This window comes from Zootoca vivipara, chromosome Z2 (assembly GCF_965207765.1).
Source record: "Zootoca vivipara chromosome Z2, rZooViv2.hap1.1, whole genome shotgun sequence".
Taxonomy (NCBI): Eukaryota; Metazoa; Chordata; class Lepidosauria; order Squamata; family Lacertidae; genus Zootoca; species Zootoca vivipara.
In genome coordinates, this window is record NC_142585.1 from 4,841,523 (window position 1) to 4,863,611 (window position 22,089).

Consider the following 22,089-nt stretch of genomic DNA (forward strand, 5'->3'; position numbering starts at 1 on the left):
ATAATAATAATTTATTTGTACCCAGCCACTCTGGGCATCTTCCAGAAAAAGATTAAAATACAATAAGGAAGAGCCCTTTCAATCTATTTTTCCCTTGGCTTTGGAAACTCACCTGATGGCCTCCTTGTAGTGCATGAGGGCCTCCTGGAGCTTCCCTTGCTGTTGCAAAACGCTGGCTAAATTCGAATGCGCAGCCGCAAACTCCGGAAAGACCTGTGGGGAAGAAGCTCGCTCTTAGTTCCCCCAAGAAGGTTGCATTCTAAAGAGACAGAGGCTGTTCTTTGAGGCTCAGAGGTGGCGGGTGTGAAATAAATCCCCATTGGGAAGGACTTGTCAAAATCTATATACCCCCCCCCCAATCCAAATACTGTATATTCCTGCATATAAGACTACTTTTTAACCCAGGAAAATCTTCTCAAAAGTCAGGGGTCGTCTTATAAGCCGGGTTGTATATCTTACACAGTGAACATATCCCAAACTCTATATTTTAACTGGAAAAGTTGGGGGTTGTCTTATACGCCCAGTCGTCTTATATGGTATATATATGGTATATAAAATGTATATATATGGTATATAAAAATGTAGAGAGTCCATGTTTGTTAAACCGCGGCATTCTCCCAAACCACTTGCCCGATCGCGTTCAAACTTGGCCACAACGACACATGGGTATAGGCAGGTGTTTCCACGCACACGTGCCAAGAAAACCAGGTAAAACTCCACTGGTTTGGAGCACTAAACTCAGGGGGCCGGGGAAGCTGGGAAATCCCAGAGATTCCGCAACAGCGCCCTCTAGAGATGCCTACACTGGTAACGCACCTAGAAAACATTCCCTCCCCACTGTATTTCGGCTCAACTGTACAGACTAGGCCGCTTGCAAGACAAGCCCGAATGGAGGAGGGGGCCTATCTGGGTGGGGACTGGGGGGGGGAAGGGGGCCGATTAGGTCATGGGTCAGGACAGGGTGGCCCCAATCACAGGGATGAGCTGCGGGGTGGGGGGAAGAGGGGCCGAGAGAAGTAATGGGTCGGAACAGGGATACGCCTGTTTAAACATCTAAAGGTCTAAAACAGGGGGACTCTGAAGGTCAGGGGGGGTCTGAAGCGGGACTCCATTTAACAGACTAAGGCACAGCAATGTGTGCCAGGGCCAGCTAGTTAATAATAATAATAATAATAATACCCCTGTTTCTCCAAAAATAAGACGTAGCCATAAAATAAGCCATAGCGGAATTTTTAAGCATTCAAGGGATATAAGCCATACCCCAAAAATAAGCCATAGTGATAGGCAGTTTAACCTTGTAGGTTAAATTGTACCATACTTAATAATAATAAAAATAAGACATCCCCTGAAAATAAGCCACGGTGTGTGTGTTTTTAGGGAAAACAAATATAAAACGGTGTCTTATTTTCGGAGAAACACGGTAATAATAGAGGACCTATGGACTGCCTGTTTAGCATGCATAGGAGATCAGACTGTCAAATGATCCATGTTTTAAAGAGCCCCTCTTTGATGCTCAAATGTGGCGGAGGCTGGCCGCGAAATAAATCACCATTTGGCATTACTTGTACTGTAGTTGTTGTTGTAGTCCAACCCCCTGCCAAGCAGGAAACACCATCAAAGCATTCTTGACATATGCCTGTCAAGCCTCTGCTTAAAGACCTCCAAAGAAGGAGACTCCGCCACACTCCTTGGTAGCAAATTCCACTGTCGAAAAGCTCTTACTGTCAGGAAGTTCTTCCTAATGTTTAAGTGGAACCTTCTTTCTTGTAGTTTGAGTCCATTGCTCCGTGTCCGCTTCTCTGGAGCAGCAGAAAACAACCTTTCTCCTTCCTCTATATGACATCCTTTTATATATTTGAACATGGCTATCATATCACCCCTTAACCTTCTCTTCTCCAGGCTAAACATACCCAGCTCCCTAAGCCGTTCCTCATAAGGCATCGTTTCCAGGCCTTTGACCATTTTGCTTGCCCTCCTCTGGACACGTTCCAGCTTGTCAATATCCTTCTTGAACTGTGGTGCCCAGAACTGGACACAGTACTCCAGGTGAGGTCTGACCAGAGCAGAATACAGTGGCACTATTACTTTTACGTACTATTACGTACCTCAAGAGCTTTCCGGTAAAGGCGGACAGCCTCCTCAATATTCCCTTGTTCTCGCTTGATATTTGCCAGGTTGTTAAGAGAATCCGCGTGAGTCGGGCATAAACGGAGAGCCGTGTTGTAGCATTCCTCAGCTTCGGCAACCTTCAAAACACAAAACAGTTTTTACGCGAATATTAGTATCTCTTTTGCAGGCTGTGATGGCCCCCGAATCGGGGCCAGATTGAGGTTTGATGTGACCCTCAGCTCCTGAAGGTAACAGAGCCCTTGGTATTAGGGTGGTTCATAAAATGCCTTCTCCAAATGTCTTCTCTTACTACACAAGAGATTATTTAGCTGTATCTGAAATTTCATGCATGTCAGTTAGTATCTTGACCCTGCTCCACTGAAAAACATTGGGTGTTTAAATGTTTACTATTAAACATTGGGTGTTTAAATTATTACTATTATTATTATTATTAAGTGGAAACTGGACAATTTTTATAGGGTGATATAGAAAGGGGGTGGGAGTCGACGCTCGGTAGGAGCAAAGTTGTATGTAATGATGATTTGACATGAACGTGACAAGAAGGAAAATAGGAACATTTATTAAAAATTGTATTTTTTTAAAAAAAAATGACTTCTTTAAAGTTTCTGTACCCCAAATCCCCCCAAAAAAGGGGGGATTTCGAAGTCACCATCATCCGGAAGGTTTTATTCAGCAAACCCTCTGACATTCAGAAAGCAAAAAGGACCAGTATCTTTATTTCTTAATTTTTATTTTATTTACAACATAGTTCAGCACAACTCATACACACAAACAAACTCACCACCATTGAAAATTTAATTATCCAAATTAAATTCCTATCCCCTTACACAAAGAAAACAGAACATAAAAATAAAAAGACTTCTTTTATGCTGTAAATGGCCTCCTTATTTACTGTGTACTGTTGATTTTATATGGGGCTATGGAATATTTTCCGATCCTTTTTTGCTGTACCTGTGTCTGTTATTCCTAATAGCAAGCATGTCCAAAGTCCGTTTTGGGGGCCTAATCAGTTTAATCTGGCCTGTGGGAGTTTATTTCCTGGGGTAAAATCCAAAAAAACCCACAACAACTCAGCAACTTCAATCCTAAAACAAGCTTAACAATTTAAGCCAGGGGTCCCCAAACTGAGATGCGGCCCAATCGCCTTCTAAATCCGGCCCACAGACTGTCCGGGAATCAGCATGTTTTTACATGAGTAGAACATTTCCTTTCATTTAAAATGCATCTCTGGGTTATTTGTGGGGCATAGGAATTCATTCATATTCCCCCCCCCAAAATATAGTCTGCCCCCCCCCAAGATCTGAGGGACAGCGGACCGGCCCCCTGCTGAAAAAGTTTGCTGACCCCTGATTTGAGCCCTAAAAAAGAGCTCAACAATTCTCAAAAAAGGTCAACAACTTTGGTCAGCCATCACTTATGGCCCTTTACTTCTTCAAATCTGGCCCTCTTTCAAAAACGTTTGGACACCACCGCCTAATAGGAAAGCTTCTGGGATAAGATTTATAATGAGTTGAAGAAAGTGTTTAAAACACGTTTGTTAAGAACCCAGAAGCTTTTCTACTTGGTATCACAAGGAAAGAACTGCCCAAGAAACAACAGCAGCGAGAATTGTGTTAGCAAGGAACTGGAAATCAGAAGATATTCCTACGATCGACGATTGGCAGATGAAGCCGATAGAATTCATGGAACTGTCTGGACTGGGAGAATCCGGGATCGGAGTGAGGAGTCGGAGGAAGAAGATTGGAAGAAGTTTGAAATTTATTTGGAGAAGAATTATAAAATCAAAAATAAATTTTAAAGGAGGTGGAAGTAAAAAGAGGTGGCAGAAGCAATTTAGATTTGAGGACGAGGAATTAAGATAATATGTACATAGTTTATTTCTAGTTTTCCAGATTTAGAAGATACGATGAAGTAAAGGAATTTAGAGATGTAAAGGGAATTAGAATAATGGTTTATAATGTGTAATTTAAGGAAGAATGGTATAAAGACTTAGAGGTGCTAAATAAGTAATAAAAATAGAAACGTGGAAGGGAGGAAGTTGAAGGAGTTAAGAATTGGCAAGGGGGCATTTAAATTGTTATGTAAACGAGATCTTATTGCTAAGTATGCTCAAACGAGCCAATCTATTCGATTCATTTGTAATTTGTTTTTTTCTATCTTTTTCTGCTTTTTTGTTTTTCTTATATCTTGTTCTTCTTCTTATTCTATGCTGTTAAAAGTTAAAACCAATAAAAATATTTATATATTTAAAAAAGGAAAGCTTCTGTATTTTTCACAAAGTTATATTGAAACATTTTTTTTTTAAGTTTATCATACACTATACCCCAGAAATGTTTTTTTCACAGGCCCACCAGACATGTAGAAGTGTTCCGTCTGCTTGACCGCACCTCCAGCACAGGTTTGCCTTTGCTTTCTACATTTTAGCTATTTTGGCCGGTCTTAAATACCATCTATAAAACATGTGCCCCCCACACCCTTACCTTCCGAGTCCCGGACTGCAGAATCCGGGACCGGCAGCCGTGTGACACCGGAAGTTGCGTCGACGTAACGTCCGGTGTCGCTTTGCCCTTCTATGGGCACCAAAAATGGCCGCCACCGGCTTCGAAAGTCGCTATGGGCACCAAAAATGGCCGCCACTGACACCGGAAGTCATGTCTATGCACTTCCAGACATGCGTAGATGCGACTGTTGAAGCCAGCGGCGGCTATTTTTGGTGCCCATAGGGCAAATCGGAAAGAAAAAAATAACGGAGAAAAACGGGAGACGAAGTGATACGGGAGACCACCGGGAAAAGGTAAGTAAAAACAGGGGTTTCCCGGGGGAAACAGGGTACGTGGCAGCTATGCCCCGCACCCCAAGTCAAAAGGGACCCCCCCCGTTTCTTACGCTGCCTTTCTCTTTGAGCGCGTTGGCGAGGTTGCAGTAGGCGTCAGGGAAGTGGGGCTGGAGTTCGATGGCCCGCTTGTAGGTATCAATTGCCAGATCGATCAGCCCCTGTTCGTAATACACGCAGGCCAGGTTGCCGTGGACGACGGCGTGGTTGGGACTCAGGCTCAGGGCCCGTAGGTAGGCTGCAACAGCTCTGAAATAAGATCAAGGACTGGGTTTAGTTTCATTGTCACCAGGATGGATAAAAATCTGATTAAAAAATAAATAAAATGGGTTTGGGAGGATGATGAAGAGGATACCAGCAAGGCTGAACCTTCCCATTAAAAAAGGGATTTGATTAGTCATACCTCGGTTTTGTGGGATGCAAAGGGTTAAGTGCAGTCAAGTCACAACAATCCCTAGATAGTCCACTTGGAGGTCTGAGGAGGAACACATGACTAAGCCTAGTTAATTAGCTTATTAGATGGGACAGGCGGAGATAAATTCAGAAGCTTGACGCCATTTCCCTCTCTTACTCTCACTCATGGACTCTTGGACCTCCTTCTTTGGAGGTTTTTAAGTAGAGGCTTGACAGGCATATGTCAAGAATGCTTTGATGGTGTTTCCTGCTTGGCAGGGGGTTGGACTGGATGGCCCTTGTGGTCTCTTCCAACTCTAGGATTCTATGATTCTATATGATCACTTCACTTCAAGGACTCAACATCTAGTGAGGTTACTCTCTCTCTCAAGGCCTCCAGCCTAGAGAGAGATGAGATGGAGTCTCACTTCTTATAAGTGAACTTCACAATGTATATATTACCTTTGACCTAAGCACGTCTACCTCTTGAGCATGCTGTATCTCAGGAAGATTGTAAGTAAACATCTTTTATACTTTTAAGAGCATTGTGTCGTGTCTTTTCTTTTAAGAGGGATAAAGGGGAAAATACCAGGAAAAGACACTTTATTTGACAGGCTTAAATCAAGCCTGCGCAAACGCTTTTCTGCTGTGCATTTTGCAAAAGCGGAATGTTTTTACTCTGCTGAAGTTTGGTGCTTGCTAGCGCAAGCAGGGATAGGACATCTTAAACAATATCTCCTCATCCACATTCCTGAACATTCCCACAGGTTTAAGTACGCCTCAGTACAGACTTCTGGAACCAATTGTGTTCATAAACCGAGGTACCACTGTACAGTGGTACCTCTCCTTACGAATTTAACGCGTTCCAAACGCACATTCGTAAGTCGAAAACAATTGTAAGTCAAATCCCATAGGAATGCATTGGGAGAAAAAATGCGTAAGTCGAAGCAACCCTATCTAAAAATTCGTAAGTAGAAAAAACCCTATCTAAACCGCATCCAAGATGACGGACGGAGCTCCGTTCGTAAGTAGAAACATTCGTAAGTTGAGTTATTCGTAAGTAGAGGTACCACTGTACTCTGAAAATGAAGCCTTCCTTTTTGATAGAACGATCAAAACAACTCTGAAAATTTATGATAAAAAAAAAAAGCCTCCGGTTGTTGATGTTAAGAGGATGCCAATGAGGCTGAACCTTTCTGTAAACAAGGGATTTGATGACTCCGACAGGGCAACCTTCCTATTTGATAAAACGGTACAAACATTATGCCATAATGTTATTGTTTTAGTGAAAGAGATTGTTTAAATTGTTATGAAGGAAATGATTCTTTTTCTCCTTCCAGTGAAGTACAGCAGAAAAGGTGTCCAAACAGAAACAGTTAACTTGTGAAAACCCACCATCATTTCACCATTATTGGTCTATGCATTTCTAATAGCCTGCATTTCTGAAAACTTATTAGTCCCAAAAAGGAAACCTGCTTCCAGTTGTCAATATTAAGAGAATGTTAGCATTCTGTAAAAAAAAGGGGGGGGGTTGATTATCCCAAAAAGGAAACCTTTTTCCCCCAAATAATTTTTATTCATTTTCCAAATACAAAATCACAAAAAAACTCAAAACGGGGAAAAAAACAAACAAACAAAAACATAAAAAAGAAAAACATCTCAAATCTTATATTATTTGCTTTACATTGTTGACTTCCTCAATTCCCCCCTCACAGGGTCCATTTTAAAATTCCAATTAATCAGTTTGCATCTTATGTCTTAAATTAATCTAACACATTTTATCGTCAGCACTCAAATATTCTATGCTAAAAATATCATCTGTTTCCCACCAACAATTAATCAATTTATCCAAATCAAAAATTATTTTCCCTTCCTTCTATCTTCTATTTCTCCTCTTAGCCTCAACAATTTTTACCAAGAAATTTCCATCAATTTATTAATTATTCTATCATACTAACATCTAAACTGAGGGTCTCCCAGATTCTTCCGCGAGTTCCGTAAGTCATTCCAGTTTCGGACCATCTAAGTCAAGAAAGTTACCTCCATTATTACCCCTCAACCCGCTCCCACCCTGACCCAGCCTACCCACCATTCTTCCTCAATCATCCCTTGATGCCTCCCTAGTTCTTTAAATGCTGTAGTACAAAACTGTCCAGCAATAATTCCATTTTCCAACCCTTTTCCAGTGTCAAGCTGCCGCCTCTTCTCTCTTTGTCAGCGCATAGCGAAGGGATCTCTCTGCTCTACTCTCTATGGCTTCTTTCCCCCTTTCGCTGGCTCTGCCTGCCTCGATGTCTCTGCCTCTCTTATCACTCTCTCCTCTCCCTGACTTCTTTCCCCCTCTCAATAACTAAAAAAACAAACAAACCAGCATTTCCCCAGCTGCAGACTTGAGTGCTGGAGAAGACAGCCTCCCCTCCCTGCCAAAGAAAGGGCTATAATCGTCTTATATGGCGATTATATCCCGAACCCTATATTTTAACTTGAAAATTAGGGGGTCGCCTTATACGCCCAGTCGTCTTATACGCCAGCATATACGGTAATGTGATTATACACAAAACTATTAAAAACCATTATATACGCCCATATAAGCTATACGCCTATTTGCTTACCTGTCAAATATACGTGCCTCTTTCAAGACATTACCCAGATTAATGTACGCATCCAGGAAGTTGGGGTCCAGGGTCACCGCCTGAGAATATTGAAGACAACAGATTTTGGTTACTAATATAACAGCATGGTTACTTTCAAGTAAGAGGGTCAACTTTGACCTAGGCTGCCTCCTACCTACCTACCTAATCTACCTACCTACCCTATCTATCTGCCTATCTAACTACCTACCCTATCAAATCTATATATCTTACCTTATCTATCTACCTATGATTCTATCTATCTATCTATGATTCTATGTCTGCAACGACAGCAGCGAGAATGCGACTAGACCAATGGGGCTTAGATTGGATTGTTATGAATGAAAAAATGAATAAAAAAATGGTTTAAAAGAAGGAGAATGCTACTAGCCCGATTAATGGGGCTTAGATTGGATTGTTTATCATTATCGTTATTATTTCAGAACCACTAGCAATAATCTTTGAGAATTCCTGGAGAACAGGCAAAGTCCCAGCAGACTGGAGGAGAGCAAATGTTGTCCCTATTTTCAAAAAGGGGGAAAGAGAGGAGAATGCTACTAGCCCGATTAATGGGGCTTAGATTGGATTGTTTATCATTCTCGTTATTATTTTTCCAGGCCTTCCCATCTAGAGCCCAGAAACCCCGTCCCAGTTACCTTCTCAAAGTGATGGATCGCCAACCAGATTTCCCCTTGCGCGTTGAACACGCAGCCGAGGTTACTCCATGCCACAGCAAAGTTGGGCTGGGTTTCGATGGCTTTCAGGTAGCAGGCCTTGGGAGGGTTCGCAAGGTAGGTAGGTAGGCACAGGGGGGAAGGGGGGTATTTGCACAAAAGAAAAGCAAGAGAAAAGTCACAGTTAGTCTCCCTCCTCCGACCGGCCAAAAGTGATCCTGCGGTAGAGGCTCGCTCGCTGGCGCCAAAACTAGCGTGCTGGCGGGTGATGCTGTGCCGCGCAAACCGGGACCCGAGTGCAAATCCACCATTGTCAGTTCAGCTAACCCTTCAATATATATATAGCAATTCTTTCCTAGCAAGCCATTCCTTTCGGCTTTCGCATTCGCAACTGGCTTCTGATACGCCGCCAGTTTGGATTGTGATGCGGTTTGGAGAGCATCCTGGCCGAGGTCAGGTGACCTTGGGGCCCGGCTCTCCCAAATATTCTCCAGTTAAGTCGAAATGACAGCGGGGCCTTGGTTCTCAAACGCCAAAAACCTTGCTTCCATCCTCTTCACACGGACGAGCAGGGGTTGCCTTTCAGAAGTCACAAAATCCCTTCTACTCAAACGCCTCGGTTCCCAAACGCCGAAAACCCAGAATGGTTAATTCTTCTTTTACAGAAAGGTTTGGCATCTTCTTCATATGGACAATAGGGCATTTTATGAATTACTTTTTTAACAAAATGCCTACTCTAAATGTCTTATCTTACTACACTAGGGATTATAGAACTATCTCTGAAATTTCATGCATATCAGTTAATATCTTGACCCTGCTCTACTGAAAAGCATTGGGTGTTCAGTAGAGCAGTTAATAAAAAAACACCTCTTTTTTGAAAAGGCCTTCTCCAAAGGTCTTCTCTTACTACGCTAGGGATTGTATAGCTCTCTCTGAAATTTCATGCGTATCAATTAATATCTTGACCCTCCTCCACGAATATAGCTGTTTACTTGGCTGTTTTCCTATGACGTGAAGGCAAAAATGTCAATTCAGTGGAGCAGGGTTAAGATATCAACTGATAGGCATCAACTATATAATCCTATAGCTACATGATCTATATCAGGGGTGGCCAACTCCCAAGAGACTGCGATCTACTCACACAGTTAAAAACTGGCAGTGATCTACCCCCCCCCCTTTTTGGGTTCAGGTCAAGGTTGTTGAGCTTTTTTTAGGAAGGAAAGCCCTGTTTTGGGGGTTCAAAGGAGGAAAGCCACATTTTAGAGCAGGCATCCCCAAACTACGGCCCTCCAGATGTTTTGGCCTACAACTCCCATGATCCCCAGCTAACAGGAGCAGTGGTCGGGGAAGATGGGAATTGTAGTCCAAAACATCAGGAGGGGCAAAGTTTGGGGATGCCTGTTTTAGAGGGTGCAGGGCAAAAGTGTTGAGCTTTTCTTTAGGGGAACCAAAGTTGTTGAGCTTCTTTGGGGGGAGCCAGTGATCTACCAGTGATCTACCACAGATGTCCAGTGATCTACCAGTAGTAGATCACAATCTACCTGTTCAACGTGCCTGATCTATATAATCCCTTTTTATGAATCGCCCTAATGGACAAGCGGCTCCCTTTTGGGAGTCACAAAATCCCTGCTACTCAAAACGCCTTGGTTCCCAAAACGGCAAAAACCCATAAGGAAGCATTCCGGTTTCTGGAGCTTCTGGGAAGCCAGAGGTTGAATTGTTTTGAACTGAACTGTCGGCAATTGTTTCTGGGGCGCCTGCGCGCAATCAGAAGTCGTGCCTTGGTTTCCAAACATTTCGGAAGTCCGACGGGCTTCCGGAACAGATTAAGTTTGGTGCTTTGGTTTTTGCAATCGGAGCCTTTTTCGATTACAGTGGGACCTCGGCTTACGAGCTCCTCGACATCCGACGTTTTCGAGTCGCGAGCGGAAAAAGTGGCCACGCACTTACGATTTTCCCGACACCCAAACGGAAAACCCGTTCGCGGCTTCCCCGACTTACGAGTTTTTAGACGCGGTTTCCCAGACTTACTAATTTTTCAGTTTCCAGCGCATTCCTATGGGAAACCGCTTTTCCTATGGGAAACCCGACTTACGAAGTTTTCCACCTACGGGTGTGCATTCGGAACGGATTAAATTCGTAAGTCGAGGTCCCAGTGTATTTTGTTTTTGTGACTGTGTGGACCCCGGTTCAGCTACTGATTGATTGTGTGACTGCAGAAACGGTTAAAAAAAAAGCCGCCCCCCCCCAATCCAAATACTGTATATTCCTGCATATAAGACTACTTTTTAACCCAGGAAAATCTTTCTCAAAAGTCTGGGGTAGTCTTATACGCCAGGTTGTATTTCTTATGCGACGAGTATATCCCAAACTCTGTAATTTAACTGGAAAAGTTGAGGGTCGTCTTATACGCCCAGTCGTCTTGTGACTATCTTCAAGGTCAGGGGGGGGATTACTTTTAATTTTTATAATCTGCAATGCTCTTATTTCTCGTATAGTACAGTACATTGTTGCTTTCCGTGATCTCGTTAGATAGCAAAATTCGTGTCCAATGGCTGTTTTTCGGGGTTGTTTTTAAAAGTCCGGAGTCGATTAACTCTTTGGTTTCGGAACGGATTCGGTTTGAGAACCAAGGGACCGCTGGAAATAGAAATTGCAATGGAACAGGGGGTGGCCAACTCCCAAGAGACTGCGATCTACTCACAGAGTTAAAACTGGCAGTGATCTACCCCCTCTTGGGGGGTTCGGGCCAAAGTTGTTGAGCTTTTCTTAAGGAGGAGGAAAGCGCCATTTTGATGGGCTGCAGGGCAAAAATGTTGAGCTTTTTTTAGGGGAGCCATAGTTGTTGAGCTTATTTGGGGGAAGCCAGTGATCTACTACAGACGTCCTGTGATCTACCGGTAGATCACGATCTACCTGTTGGACGTGCCTGCAACAGAAGATCCAGGATGCTTCATGAAATACACGGTCTCTCTCTCTCTTCTTCAAGAACAGAAAACGGGCTCTCCGCCCCTGAACTCACCTGTGTAGGATGCACACCTGAACGTTACCTTCACAACCTCAAATGACAGCTTTGCACGAAGGTGCCCGGTCCCTGCAATGCGAGCGCAAGAAGTCGCCGGCGCCCCCTAACAGCACACCGCTCGCGCCCTCGCTGCCAACTGCCACGCTTTGCCGCAACGCCCCGGGTGCTGTGAGCGGACAACTAGACCGATTCATCTGCCGGACAGGCCCACATAGAAACTGGGGGGGGGGTTCCCCTTAAATTTGTGCCAGAAACCTCGATGCATCGCGACCCGATTTTGCCGAGAGGCCTAGAGGGAGCCACCTGGGTGGAGATGAATCGTCCGGCCCGCCGTTCACAAGGGCCCCGTCGCACGCTGTGCGCGTTTCCGCTGCGCCGCCTTTGCGCTACCGCAGGACCACAGCGCGTCATCGGCAGAGCAGAACGCTGCAATCCAAACAAAGAAGGAAAAAGGATCAAAAAAATGAACCACCGGGAAGAGTTAGGTGCTTTTAGCTATAAGTCCTTTCCCAATTACCTCTCTTAAATCTTAAGGTACTTTTTTTTTTTTACGTTTATTCCTTGGAAAGAAACGTGTGGCTAGGACTATCGATCGCTCTCTTAATGTTACTCGCCCGTACAGAAAATACTTAAGCAGTTTCCGAAGCCACAAGACAGAAGATTCAGGCACGGAACAAATGGTGTTTTTGTGTCGTGGCGGTTACAAACCCGTTACCATATTTCTCATGTCAGTTTTCGGTGCGTTCCTTCCTGGAAGAGGAGGAGGAGGAGAGTCTCTGCTCTTACATCCAGCCCGCGAGCTCCCTCTCCATCCTTACGCATGGAAAAGGTTTTCCCCCACCTGAAACCTTCTAAATGTAATATCAGTGGTGGAGAACCAAAAACGAGAGAGAAAATAAAACAAGATCATTAGTAAAGAGTTGCAACAAAGCAATCAAAAATCTCGGGGTACGTCTTTAACACGGGGGGGGGGTCTGTAACGGGGGGCATGCAGAAGGGAAAGGGGTTAATGGGGGGAGGGGCCAACAGTAAACTGGAAGAAAGGCTCTCCGAAACTCCCAAAACGATTGAAATTTCAATTCGGGTGGGAAAGATTGGGCTGGTTTGGTCTCGCAAATGCGCTGATGGCCAAAGAAATACATTGCCGTTTGTTCAGAATATATATATATATATATGTATTTCAACCTCCCCCCCCCCCCGGTTTAATGGTGTTCTCGCAAAAAAACAGAATAACACTTTCAAGCTAGGCGGGTCTCTCCAGAGCTCTGAAACGAAGAAGTCAAGAAACCTAAGGCAAGCGCGGTGACCGGTCACAATAGAAGCTGCAGTGGCGTGCGATTCGAGTTAGCTGTCCGCCTGGCGCGTCGGAGAAGGCGTTTGGACACCACACACCCCCATTCAGAGTCAATGCAATGGGGCTGCCCGGAGCGGCTGCCTGCCCAATCGGTGCTTAGAACTTGTCCGAGAGCGGATTCTCCCAGAAACCAGCCTTTCTCCTCTCCCCGCCCCGCCCCGCCCAGAACGGCAACCAGTCGGAAGCTACACTGCTGACGCACCCCACTCGGACGCTGGCGCGTGGGGGCTGGAAGCGAAGGACCTCCCTCTGGAGTTACTCCCCGTTCCTCCGCGCCCCGGCAGCTGCGTTAAGGTGGCTTGTAACAAGGCAAATTTGGGGTCCCATTGGAAAGGCCTCCCCCGCTTGGCGGAGAGCCGTTTTGGGGTCCGAATTATCCTGCTAGACTGCTAGAAGCCACCTTCCCACTCTCGGCCGCACGTTTTTCTTTCATCAGCTCATCTCCCGAGCAAACCAGCCACGTCGCTCGACCCTTTGGGCAAAGGCAAGATTGTTTGAAGGAAGCAAACCGGGAGCAGGAATGTTTGCCAGCCTTTCTTCCACTGTGGAAACGGGGAGAGGGGTGGGGGTGGGGAGTTTAAAGAATAGTCTTTTTTTTCTCAATGCCATATTCAGAAGGAAACATTCGATAAGGTTCTTCTCCACTTACAAGCCGCAAAGGCCTTTAGAAGAGCGCCTGCTTCTCACACAGGAATCGCGGACTATGTCAGCAGGCAAGCCTCAGTTTGGAAGGAATGTTTCTTTCCAGATCAGAGAATGAGTCACATCACAAGAGTCTCGTTCTGCGGCAAGACTCAACGTCTTAAAATCAAGTATTAACGGGGGGGCCCCGCAACTACGCTGGGGGAATTCGAGGCCTTCGGCTTTCTCAGCCATTTCCCGGGAGTCTCGCAGGTCAGCAGCGGCGCATCGAAGACGTGGCGCAAGCGTTCACATTCTCAAAAGACTGATGTTTTAAAACGCATAATACAGAACACCTACCTTGGCTTCTTCCAAGCGACCCAGGGCTTTGAGCAGATTCCCCAGGTCACTACGTACGCAGTACAAGTCCTGGAAATTGAAACGCATTGGGTCAGTCCCCAAAAAAGAGGCAGTGGCAACATCAAAAGATCATATACGGTGGGGCCTTGGTTCTCGAGCAGCTTAGAATCATAGAATCATAGAGTTGGAAGAGACCACAAGGGCCATCCAGTCCAACCACCTGCCAAGCAGGAAACACCATCAAAGCATTCTTGACATATGCCTGTCAAGCCTCTGCTTAAAGACCTCCAAAGGAGACTCCACCACACTTCTTGGCAGCAAATTCCACTGCCGAACAGCTCTTACTGTCAGGAAGTTCTTCCTAATGATGAGGTGGAATCTTCTTTCTTGAAGTTTGAATCCATTGCTCCGTGTCCGCTTCTCTGGAGCAGCAGAAAACAACCTTTCACCCTCCTCTATATGACATCCTTTTATATATTTGAACATGGCTATCATATCACCCCTTAACCTTCTCTTCTCTAGGCTAAACATACCCAGCTCCCTCCTGGGCCGTGTTCAGAAAGTGGCGGTGGGGGATGAGTGTTCGGACCCCTGGGCTCTCACTTGTGGGGTGCCTCAGGGCTCTCTGAAAGATCTACATTGGCTCCCAGTACGTTTCCGAGCACAGTTCAAAGTGTTGGTGCTGACCTTTAAAGCCCTAAATGGCCTCGGTCCAGTATACCTGAAGGAGCATCTCCACCCCCATCGTTCTGCCCGGACACTGAGGTCCAGTACCGAGGGCCTTCTGACGGTTCCCTCATTGCAAGAAGCAAAGTTGCAGGGAACCAGGCAGAGGGCCTTCTCGGTAGTGGCGCCTGCCCTGTGGAACGCCCTCCCATCAGATGTCAAAGAGAAAAACAGCTACCAGATTTTTAGAAGACATCTGAAGGCAGCCCTGTTTAGGGAGGCTTTTAATGTTTAATAGATTATTTTATTTCATTTTTCTGTTGGAATCCGCCCAGAGTGGCTGGGGAAACCCAGCCAGATGGGCGGGGTATGAATAATAAATTATTATTATTATTATTATTATTATTATTATTATTATTATTATTATTATCATTATTATCATTATTATTATTATTAAAAGGTAAAGGTAAAGGACCCCATACCGTTAAGTCCAATCACAAACGACTCTGGGGTTGCAGCGCTCGTCTCACTTTACTGGCCGAGGGAGCTGGCATACAGCTTCCAGGTCATGTGGCCAGCATGACTAAGCCGCTTCTGGTGAAACGGCGGAGAAATTAGGAAGATTAAACCTTAGGAAGAACTTCCTGACAGTAAGAGCTGTTCAACAGTGGAATTTGCTGCCAAGAAGTGTGGTGGAGTCTCCTTCTTTGGAGGTCTTTAAGCAGAGGCTTGACAGCCATATGTCAAGAATGCTTTGATGGGTGTTTCCTGCTTGGCAGGGGGTTGGACTGGATGGCCCTTGGGGTCTCTTCCAACTCTAGGATTCTATGAAATGCCATTTACCTTCCCGCCACAGCGGCACCTCTTGATCTCCTTGCACTCGCCACCTCCCACTTCCTAAGAGACTTGGTCCTTTCTGAATAAGAATCTGAAGGTGGAATTGCTTTTGGAATTGCGCCAGTTCAAAGCCGCAACTTAGAATCATAGAATCATAGAGTTGGAAGAGACCACAAGGGCCATCCAGTCCAACCCCCTGCCAAGCAGGAAACGCCATCAAAGCATTCTTGACATGTGCCTCTGCTTAAAGAACTTCAAAGAAGGAGACTCCACCACACTCCTGATCAGTTTCTGTTATTTGGTTCTCATGGGAAACTTACAGATTCTTGCTTCACACAATTAACTCAAGGCAGTGTCAATTTACTCTTGGCAGAAAGCCAAGGTCTGCCTGACCTGGAAACTAATCGGTTCACACACGCCTTGATACCCAAACACCCTGGTTTCGAAATGCATTGGTTCGCACACGCCTTGGTACCCAAACACCCTGGTTCTCAAAAACTTTGGTACCCAAATGCCCTGGGTCTCAAACGCCTTGGTAACCAAATGCCCTGGTTCCAAAATGCATTGGTTCCCAAACTCCTTCTCCCGGTGGAATTCAACTTACAGGGTTGTACTGCAAGGCAGAGACGTAGGCCTGCACCGCTCCTTCCATGTCGCCTGCGGCAACTAAAGCAGCGGCGAGGTTGATGTATCCGTCAATGAAGTCCGGCTTGAGGCGCAGGGCGTGCCGATAGTGCTCAATCGCCTCCTGCAGCTGGCCCCGTTCCTTGTACACGTTCCCCAAATTGGAGTAGGCTTCGGCCAGCAGCGGATTCTGCTTGATTGCCAAAGTGCTGAAGTGAGCGGACCTGGGGGGGGGGGGGAGATGCAATATCGTCTGGCATTTAATCTAATAGGTACTTTCTTTTTTTAAAAAAAAATATTAAATTTTGTCTTTTATAATGAAGCACAAACAAGAATTATTCAATTTTACCTTTTACATTCCCCTCACCCCACCCCGGGACTTCCCTCATCTTCCCTTTCTGGTTTGTTACAAACGTTTTTGTTTTCTGCATGTTGATGTACTTTAAATATTGTTACCTTATCTTCCTTTTGAGCTGATTGGTTCAAAATTGGGAAAGGAGTACAAGGTTGTATATTGTCTCCCTGCTTATTTAACTTATATGCAGGATTCATCATGCGAAAGGCTGGACTAGATGAATCCCAAGCCGGAATTAAGATTGCCGGAAGAAATAGCAACAACCTCAGATATGCAGATGACACAACCTTGATGGCAGAAAGTGAAGAGGAATTCAAGAACCTTGCAATGAGGGTGAAAGAGGAGAGCGCAAAATATGGTCTGAAGCCCAACATCAAAAAAACCAAGATCATGGCCACTGGTCCCATCACCTCCTGACAAATAGAAGGGGAAGAAATGGAGGCAGTGAGAGATTTGACTTTCTTGGGCTCCTTGATTACTGCAGATGGTGACAGCAGTCACAAAAATTAAGAGACGCCTGCTTCTTGGGAGAAAAGCAATGACAAACCTACACAGCATCTTAAAAAGCAGATACATCACCTTGCCTACAAAGGTCCGTATAGTTCAAGCTATGGTTTTCCCAGTAGTGATGTATGGAAGTGAGAGCTGGACCCTAAAGAAGGCTGATCGCCGAAGAATTGATGCTTTTGAATTCTGGTGCTGGAGGAGACTCTTGAGAGTCCCATGGACTGCAAGAAGATCAAACCTCTCCATTCTTAAGGAAATCAGCCCTGAGTGCTCACTGGAAGGACAGATCGTGAAGCTGAGGCTCCAATACTTTGGCCACCTCATGAGAAGAGAAGAATCCTTGGAAAAGACCCTGATGTTGGGAAAGATTGAGGGCACTAGGAGAAGCGGACAACAGAGGACGAGATGGTTGTATGTTTAGCCTGGAGAAGAGAAGGTTAAGGGGTGATATGATAGCCATGTTCAAATATATAAAAGGATGTCATATAGAGGAGGAGGAGTTTGGATTTGATACCCCGCTTTATCACTACCCGAAGGAGTCTCAAAGCGGCTAACAATCTCCTTTTCCCTTCCTCCCCCACAACAGACACCCTGTGGAGTGGGTGGGGCTGAGAGACTTCAAAGAAGTTTGACTAGCCCAAGGTCACCCAGCAGCTGCATGTGGAAGAGCGGAGACACGAACCCGGTCCCCCAGATTACGAGTCTACCGCTCTTAACCACTACACCACACTGGCTCCCTAGGAGGGTGAGGAGGGTGAAAGGTTGTTTTCTGCTGCTCCAGAGAAACAGACACAGAGCATTGGATTCAAACTACAAGAAAGAAGATTCCACCTAAACATTAGGAAGAACTTCCTGACAGTAAGAGCTGTTCGACAGTGGAATTTGCTGCCAAGAAGTGTGGTAGTCTCTCCTTCTTTGGAGGTCGTTAAGCAGAGGCTTGACAGGCAGATGTCAAGAATGCTTTGATGGTGTTTCCTGCTTGGCAGGGGGTTGGACTGGATGGCCCTTGTGGTCTCCTCCAACTCTATGATTCTATTATATGTGCCAGGGGTGGGGGAAGGAGGGGATGGGATATGTCATGGATCAACACAGGGGGGTGGCAGTCACAGGGATTAGCCGGGGGTCGCTGGTATGTGATCCCCTGGGCGGGTGCAGGTCCCTGGGAAGCGGCCTGGTCTCGGATGTGCGATCTCCGAGTCGAGCTTGGTTCCCTGAGGAGCGGCTTGGTCTCGGGGCGGTTTGCTCTCTGTTGGAGGCGTGGTCTCCTGGGCATGAGGGATTGTGGGAGTGTGTTTGTCCATTGTTCGTTGAATGTCCAATTTTGTTGACCGCAAATCCAGGTTTTTACCTGTGTTCGGTGTGTCAGCTGGTAAGTGCAAGTACATAATGACCTGCTCACATGTGTGTTTTAGGTTGTGGCCAAATTTCAGGACGATCAGGTAAGTGCTTGTGGTAGAAAAGTGGGGAATAACACACATGCGCCTTCCCCATTTTTATATACAGTGGTGCCTTGCTTAACGAATGCCCTGCTTAACGAAATTTCCACTTAACGAAAGGATTTTTCGAGCGGAGGTTGCCTCACTAGACGAATCCGTTTTACGAAAAATCCGTCTAGCGAATCGCGGTTTCCCATAGGAATGCATTGAAATTCAATTAATGCGTTCCTATGGGCAAAAAAAAATTAAAAAATCAATGCATTCCTATGGGATTCGCTAGACGAATTTTCCGTTATAAGAAAAGACCTGTGGAACGAATTAAATTCGTCTAGCGAGGCACCACTGTAGATAGATTGGATTTGATATCCTGCTTTATCACTACACTAAGGAGTCTCAAAGCGGCTAACGTTCTCCTGTTCTCCTTTCCCTTCCTCCCCCACAACAAACACTCTGTGAGGTGAGTGGGCCTGAGAGACATCAGAGAACTGTGACTAGCCCAAGGTCACCCAGCAGCTGCATGTGGACGAGCGGAGACGCGAACCCGGTTCCCCAGATTACCAGTCTGCCGCTCTTAAGCACTACACCACACTGGCTATAAAATCAAACAGTAACGAAATTGCCTCCTGAATACGAGTCAGGATCCAATTAAAACCAATTAGATGGCCCCAGCCTCCATAGTTCTCGAAGCTACGAACATGAGTTTGACCAAACTGCGGGAGGCAGTGCATGACAGGAGTGCCTGCGTGCTATGGTCCATGGGGTCACGAAGAGTCAGACACGACTAAACAACAACAACAACAAGCCTCCTACCTGTCCAGCCTGCGACATTGGAAGTGAATGGATGAGAGCAGCAACAGTACACCAGTGTTGTCGGGCTCCTGTCTCCACAGTTGCATGCAGTGCCTCTCGGCCGCTTCGAAGTCCCCTGCCTGGTACTCCCGGTGAGCCAACTCTGCCAGCCCTTGGAAGGAAAGCAGACGTTTTGTTGGTTCTGAAGGATCACCAAGACATTCGGAGGGGGGAAACAAAAAGTTAGAAGGGGGGAGGCAAAAGCCAACAGACGGTGGTGTGCAAAGAAAAAGGGGAAATATGCTTGGTGAGATGCAAAACTCCAAGGGGGTCTGCAGGGCGAACGCAAACAGATCGGCTAAATGTCAAAAGCAGGGGTCAGCAAACTACCGTTTGCACCATCCCTGACCCCTGGTCCTGCTAGCTAGCAATAATGATGATCTAGAACAGTGGTGGCCAAACTCGCCCCCCCCCAGCTGTTTTGGGACTACAGTGCCCATCGTCCATGACCACTGGTCCTGTGACCTAGGGGCGATGGGAGTTGTAGTCCCAAAAGGGCTGGAGGGCCAAGTGTGGCCACGCCTGATCTAGAACAGTGGTGGCCAAACTCGCCCCCCCCCAGCTGTTTTGGGACTACAGTGGCCATCGTCCCTGACCACTGGTCCTGTGAGCTAGGGGTGATGGGAGTTGTAATCCCAAAAGAGCTGGAGGGCCAAGTTGGGCCATGCCTGCTCCATGGTAAAGGTGAAAGGGTACTGCCTAGCCTCAAAGCACTGGAAGAAAATATAGAGCAACAAAAAAGGACCTGAAAGTATATACTGTACAGTGGTGCCTCGCTAGACAAATTTAATTCGTTCCACGGGTCCCAGTTTCCCATAGGAATGCATTGAAACTTAATCAATGCATTCCTATGGGCTCCGGGGGATGGCGGCCCTGTCCGATGCCGGCTGTGTGCGAGGCGGCAGCCCGGAGAAGCTCTCTTCTCCCGGCCGCCGCCTCGCCTGCCTTCCCCGGCATGGGGCGCAGCTTCGGAAACCTCCGAAGCTGCGCCCCATGCCAGCTGTGCGCGGCGAGAAATAAATGCACTTTTTGACGATATTCTAATTTTCTGAGTTTCGCCTGTATAAACTAAACAAGCTCTAGCTGAGGGCCTCACTCTCCTGAGGGCCCCCGCAAAAAATAAAAAGGAACAAAACCTGTATGTACATTTCCAAAATAGAAGACAATGTGAGTTTTCTGGGAAATTCCGAATGCGAAGGTTTTCCAGTGCCCCAAATCTACTAGGGTCTGAGCACACCTGGGTTTCGTATAGCACTATAGATGCTGTGGATAATGATCTCCAAAAAGTGAATCCGAAATGCCCCGTGTGGTTGACATTTCATCCATTCTTTCTGCTTCCTTTACAAAGCAATGCATTTTTAGAAATGGAAATTTTTCTAACAAAACAGTAAAAAAATTCCACCCCGCTTCGCCAGTCCGCAATAGAGGTAGGAACAATGAGGTGCAGCTTGGGTGGGGGGAGGGGAGAGAGTGAACCGGCAACCCCAGATGAGAAGATCTAAGAAGCGTAAATCCACTTATCTATACGTCCCAGGGGGCGGCTTGGTCAAGCTGCTGCCCTGCCTAGTGACTGTATTTTTCAGTGTATAAGACCGTAAGGTAAAGGTAAAGGGACCCCTGACCATTAGGTCCAGTTGCGGACCACTCTGGGGTTATGACGCTCATCTCGCTTTACTGGCCGAGGCGGCGTTTGTCCGCAGACAGCTTCCGAGTCGTGGCCAGCATGACTAAGCCGCTTCTGGTGAACCAGAGCAGCGCATGGTCAAAATGGTCAAAGGCCTGGAAACGATGCCTTATGAGGAACGGCTTAGGGAGCTGGGTATGTTTAGCCTGGAGAAGAGAAGGTTAAGGGGTGATATGATAGCAATGTTCAAATATATCAAAGGATGCCATATAGAGAAGGGTGAAAGGTTGTTTTCTGCTGCTCCAGAGAAGCGGACACGGAGCAATGGATTCAAACTACCGTATAAGAAATTCAACCTCAACATTAGGAAGAACTTCTTGACAGTAAGAGCTGTTCGACAGTGGAATTTGCTGCCAAGAAGTGTGGTGGAGTGAGTCTCCTTCTTTGGAGGTCTTTAAGCAGAGGCTTGACAGGCATATGTTAAGAATGCTTTGATGGTGTTTCCTGCTTGGCAGGGGGTTGGACTGGATGGCCCTTGTGGTCTCTTCCAACTCTAGGATTCTATGATTCTATGATTCCGAGCCATATGTCCAGCATGACTAAGCCGCTTCTGGTGAACCAGAGCAGCGCATGGAAACACTGTTTACCTTCCCGCTGGAGCGGTCCCTATTTATCTACTTGCACTTTTGACGTGCTTTCAAACTGCTAAGTTGGCAGGAGCTGGGACCGAGCGACAGGAGCTCACCCTGTCACGGGGATTCAAACTGCCAACCTTCTGATCGGCAAGCCCTAGACTCTGTGGTTTAGACCACAGCGCCACCCGCGTCCCGTATAATTTCTTTAATTCTTGATTTCCTCAACATCTAATTGGAGGATGTTCCACAGGGCGGGCGCCACCACCGAGAAGGCCCTCTGCCTGTTCCCTGCAACCTCACATCTTGCAGGGAGGGAAGTGCCAGAAAGCCCTCGAGAGAGGCGTCCGGGGTGGAGAAGCTCTTTCAGGCCTACTGCGCATAGGCTCTATAGGCAAAGTGAATTCAACAAAGGCGCTCCTTGCGCATCACCCACGTTGAAACGTGCATGAAAAAGAGAGCGCAAACGAGTGGAAAGAAGAAAAAGTGCCTCAATTTCAGCTCCCCCTCCTGCTCCTATTTATTTGCCTTACTGCAGG

At 46.2% G+C, this 22,089-nt stretch overlaps 1 protein-coding gene across 3 annotated transcripts in view; it reads right to left on the minus strand.

Annotated features, from left to right (window-relative positions):
• Positions 1-22,089, minus strand: part of OGT (O-linked N-acetylglucosamine (GlcNAc) transferase) — a 68,049-nt gene that overhangs the window by 41,479 nt on the left and 4,481 nt on the right. The window contains exons 2-9 of one of the 3 annotated variants that reach the window (XM_060270359.2): positions 19,256-19,406; positions 16,128-16,371; positions 14,021-14,089; positions 8,643-8,759; positions 7,969-8,048; positions 5,017-5,212; positions 2,106-2,246; positions 113-213 (exon numbers count right to left, since the gene is read on the minus strand). In XM_060270359.2, the coding sequence (XP_060126342.1) occupies positions 113-213; positions 2,106-2,246; positions 5,017-5,212; positions 7,969-8,048; positions 8,643-8,759; positions 14,021-14,089; positions 16,128-16,371; positions 19,256-19,406 (1,099 nt within the window). Of the gene's footprint in view, positions 1-112; positions 214-2,105; positions 2,247-5,016; positions 5,213-7,968; positions 8,049-8,642; positions 8,760-11,988; positions 14,090-16,127; positions 16,372-19,255; positions 19,437-22,089 lie in introns of all 3 variants that reach the window. The other 2 variants (XM_060270358.2, XM_088665235.1) reach the window with 2 other exon arrangements.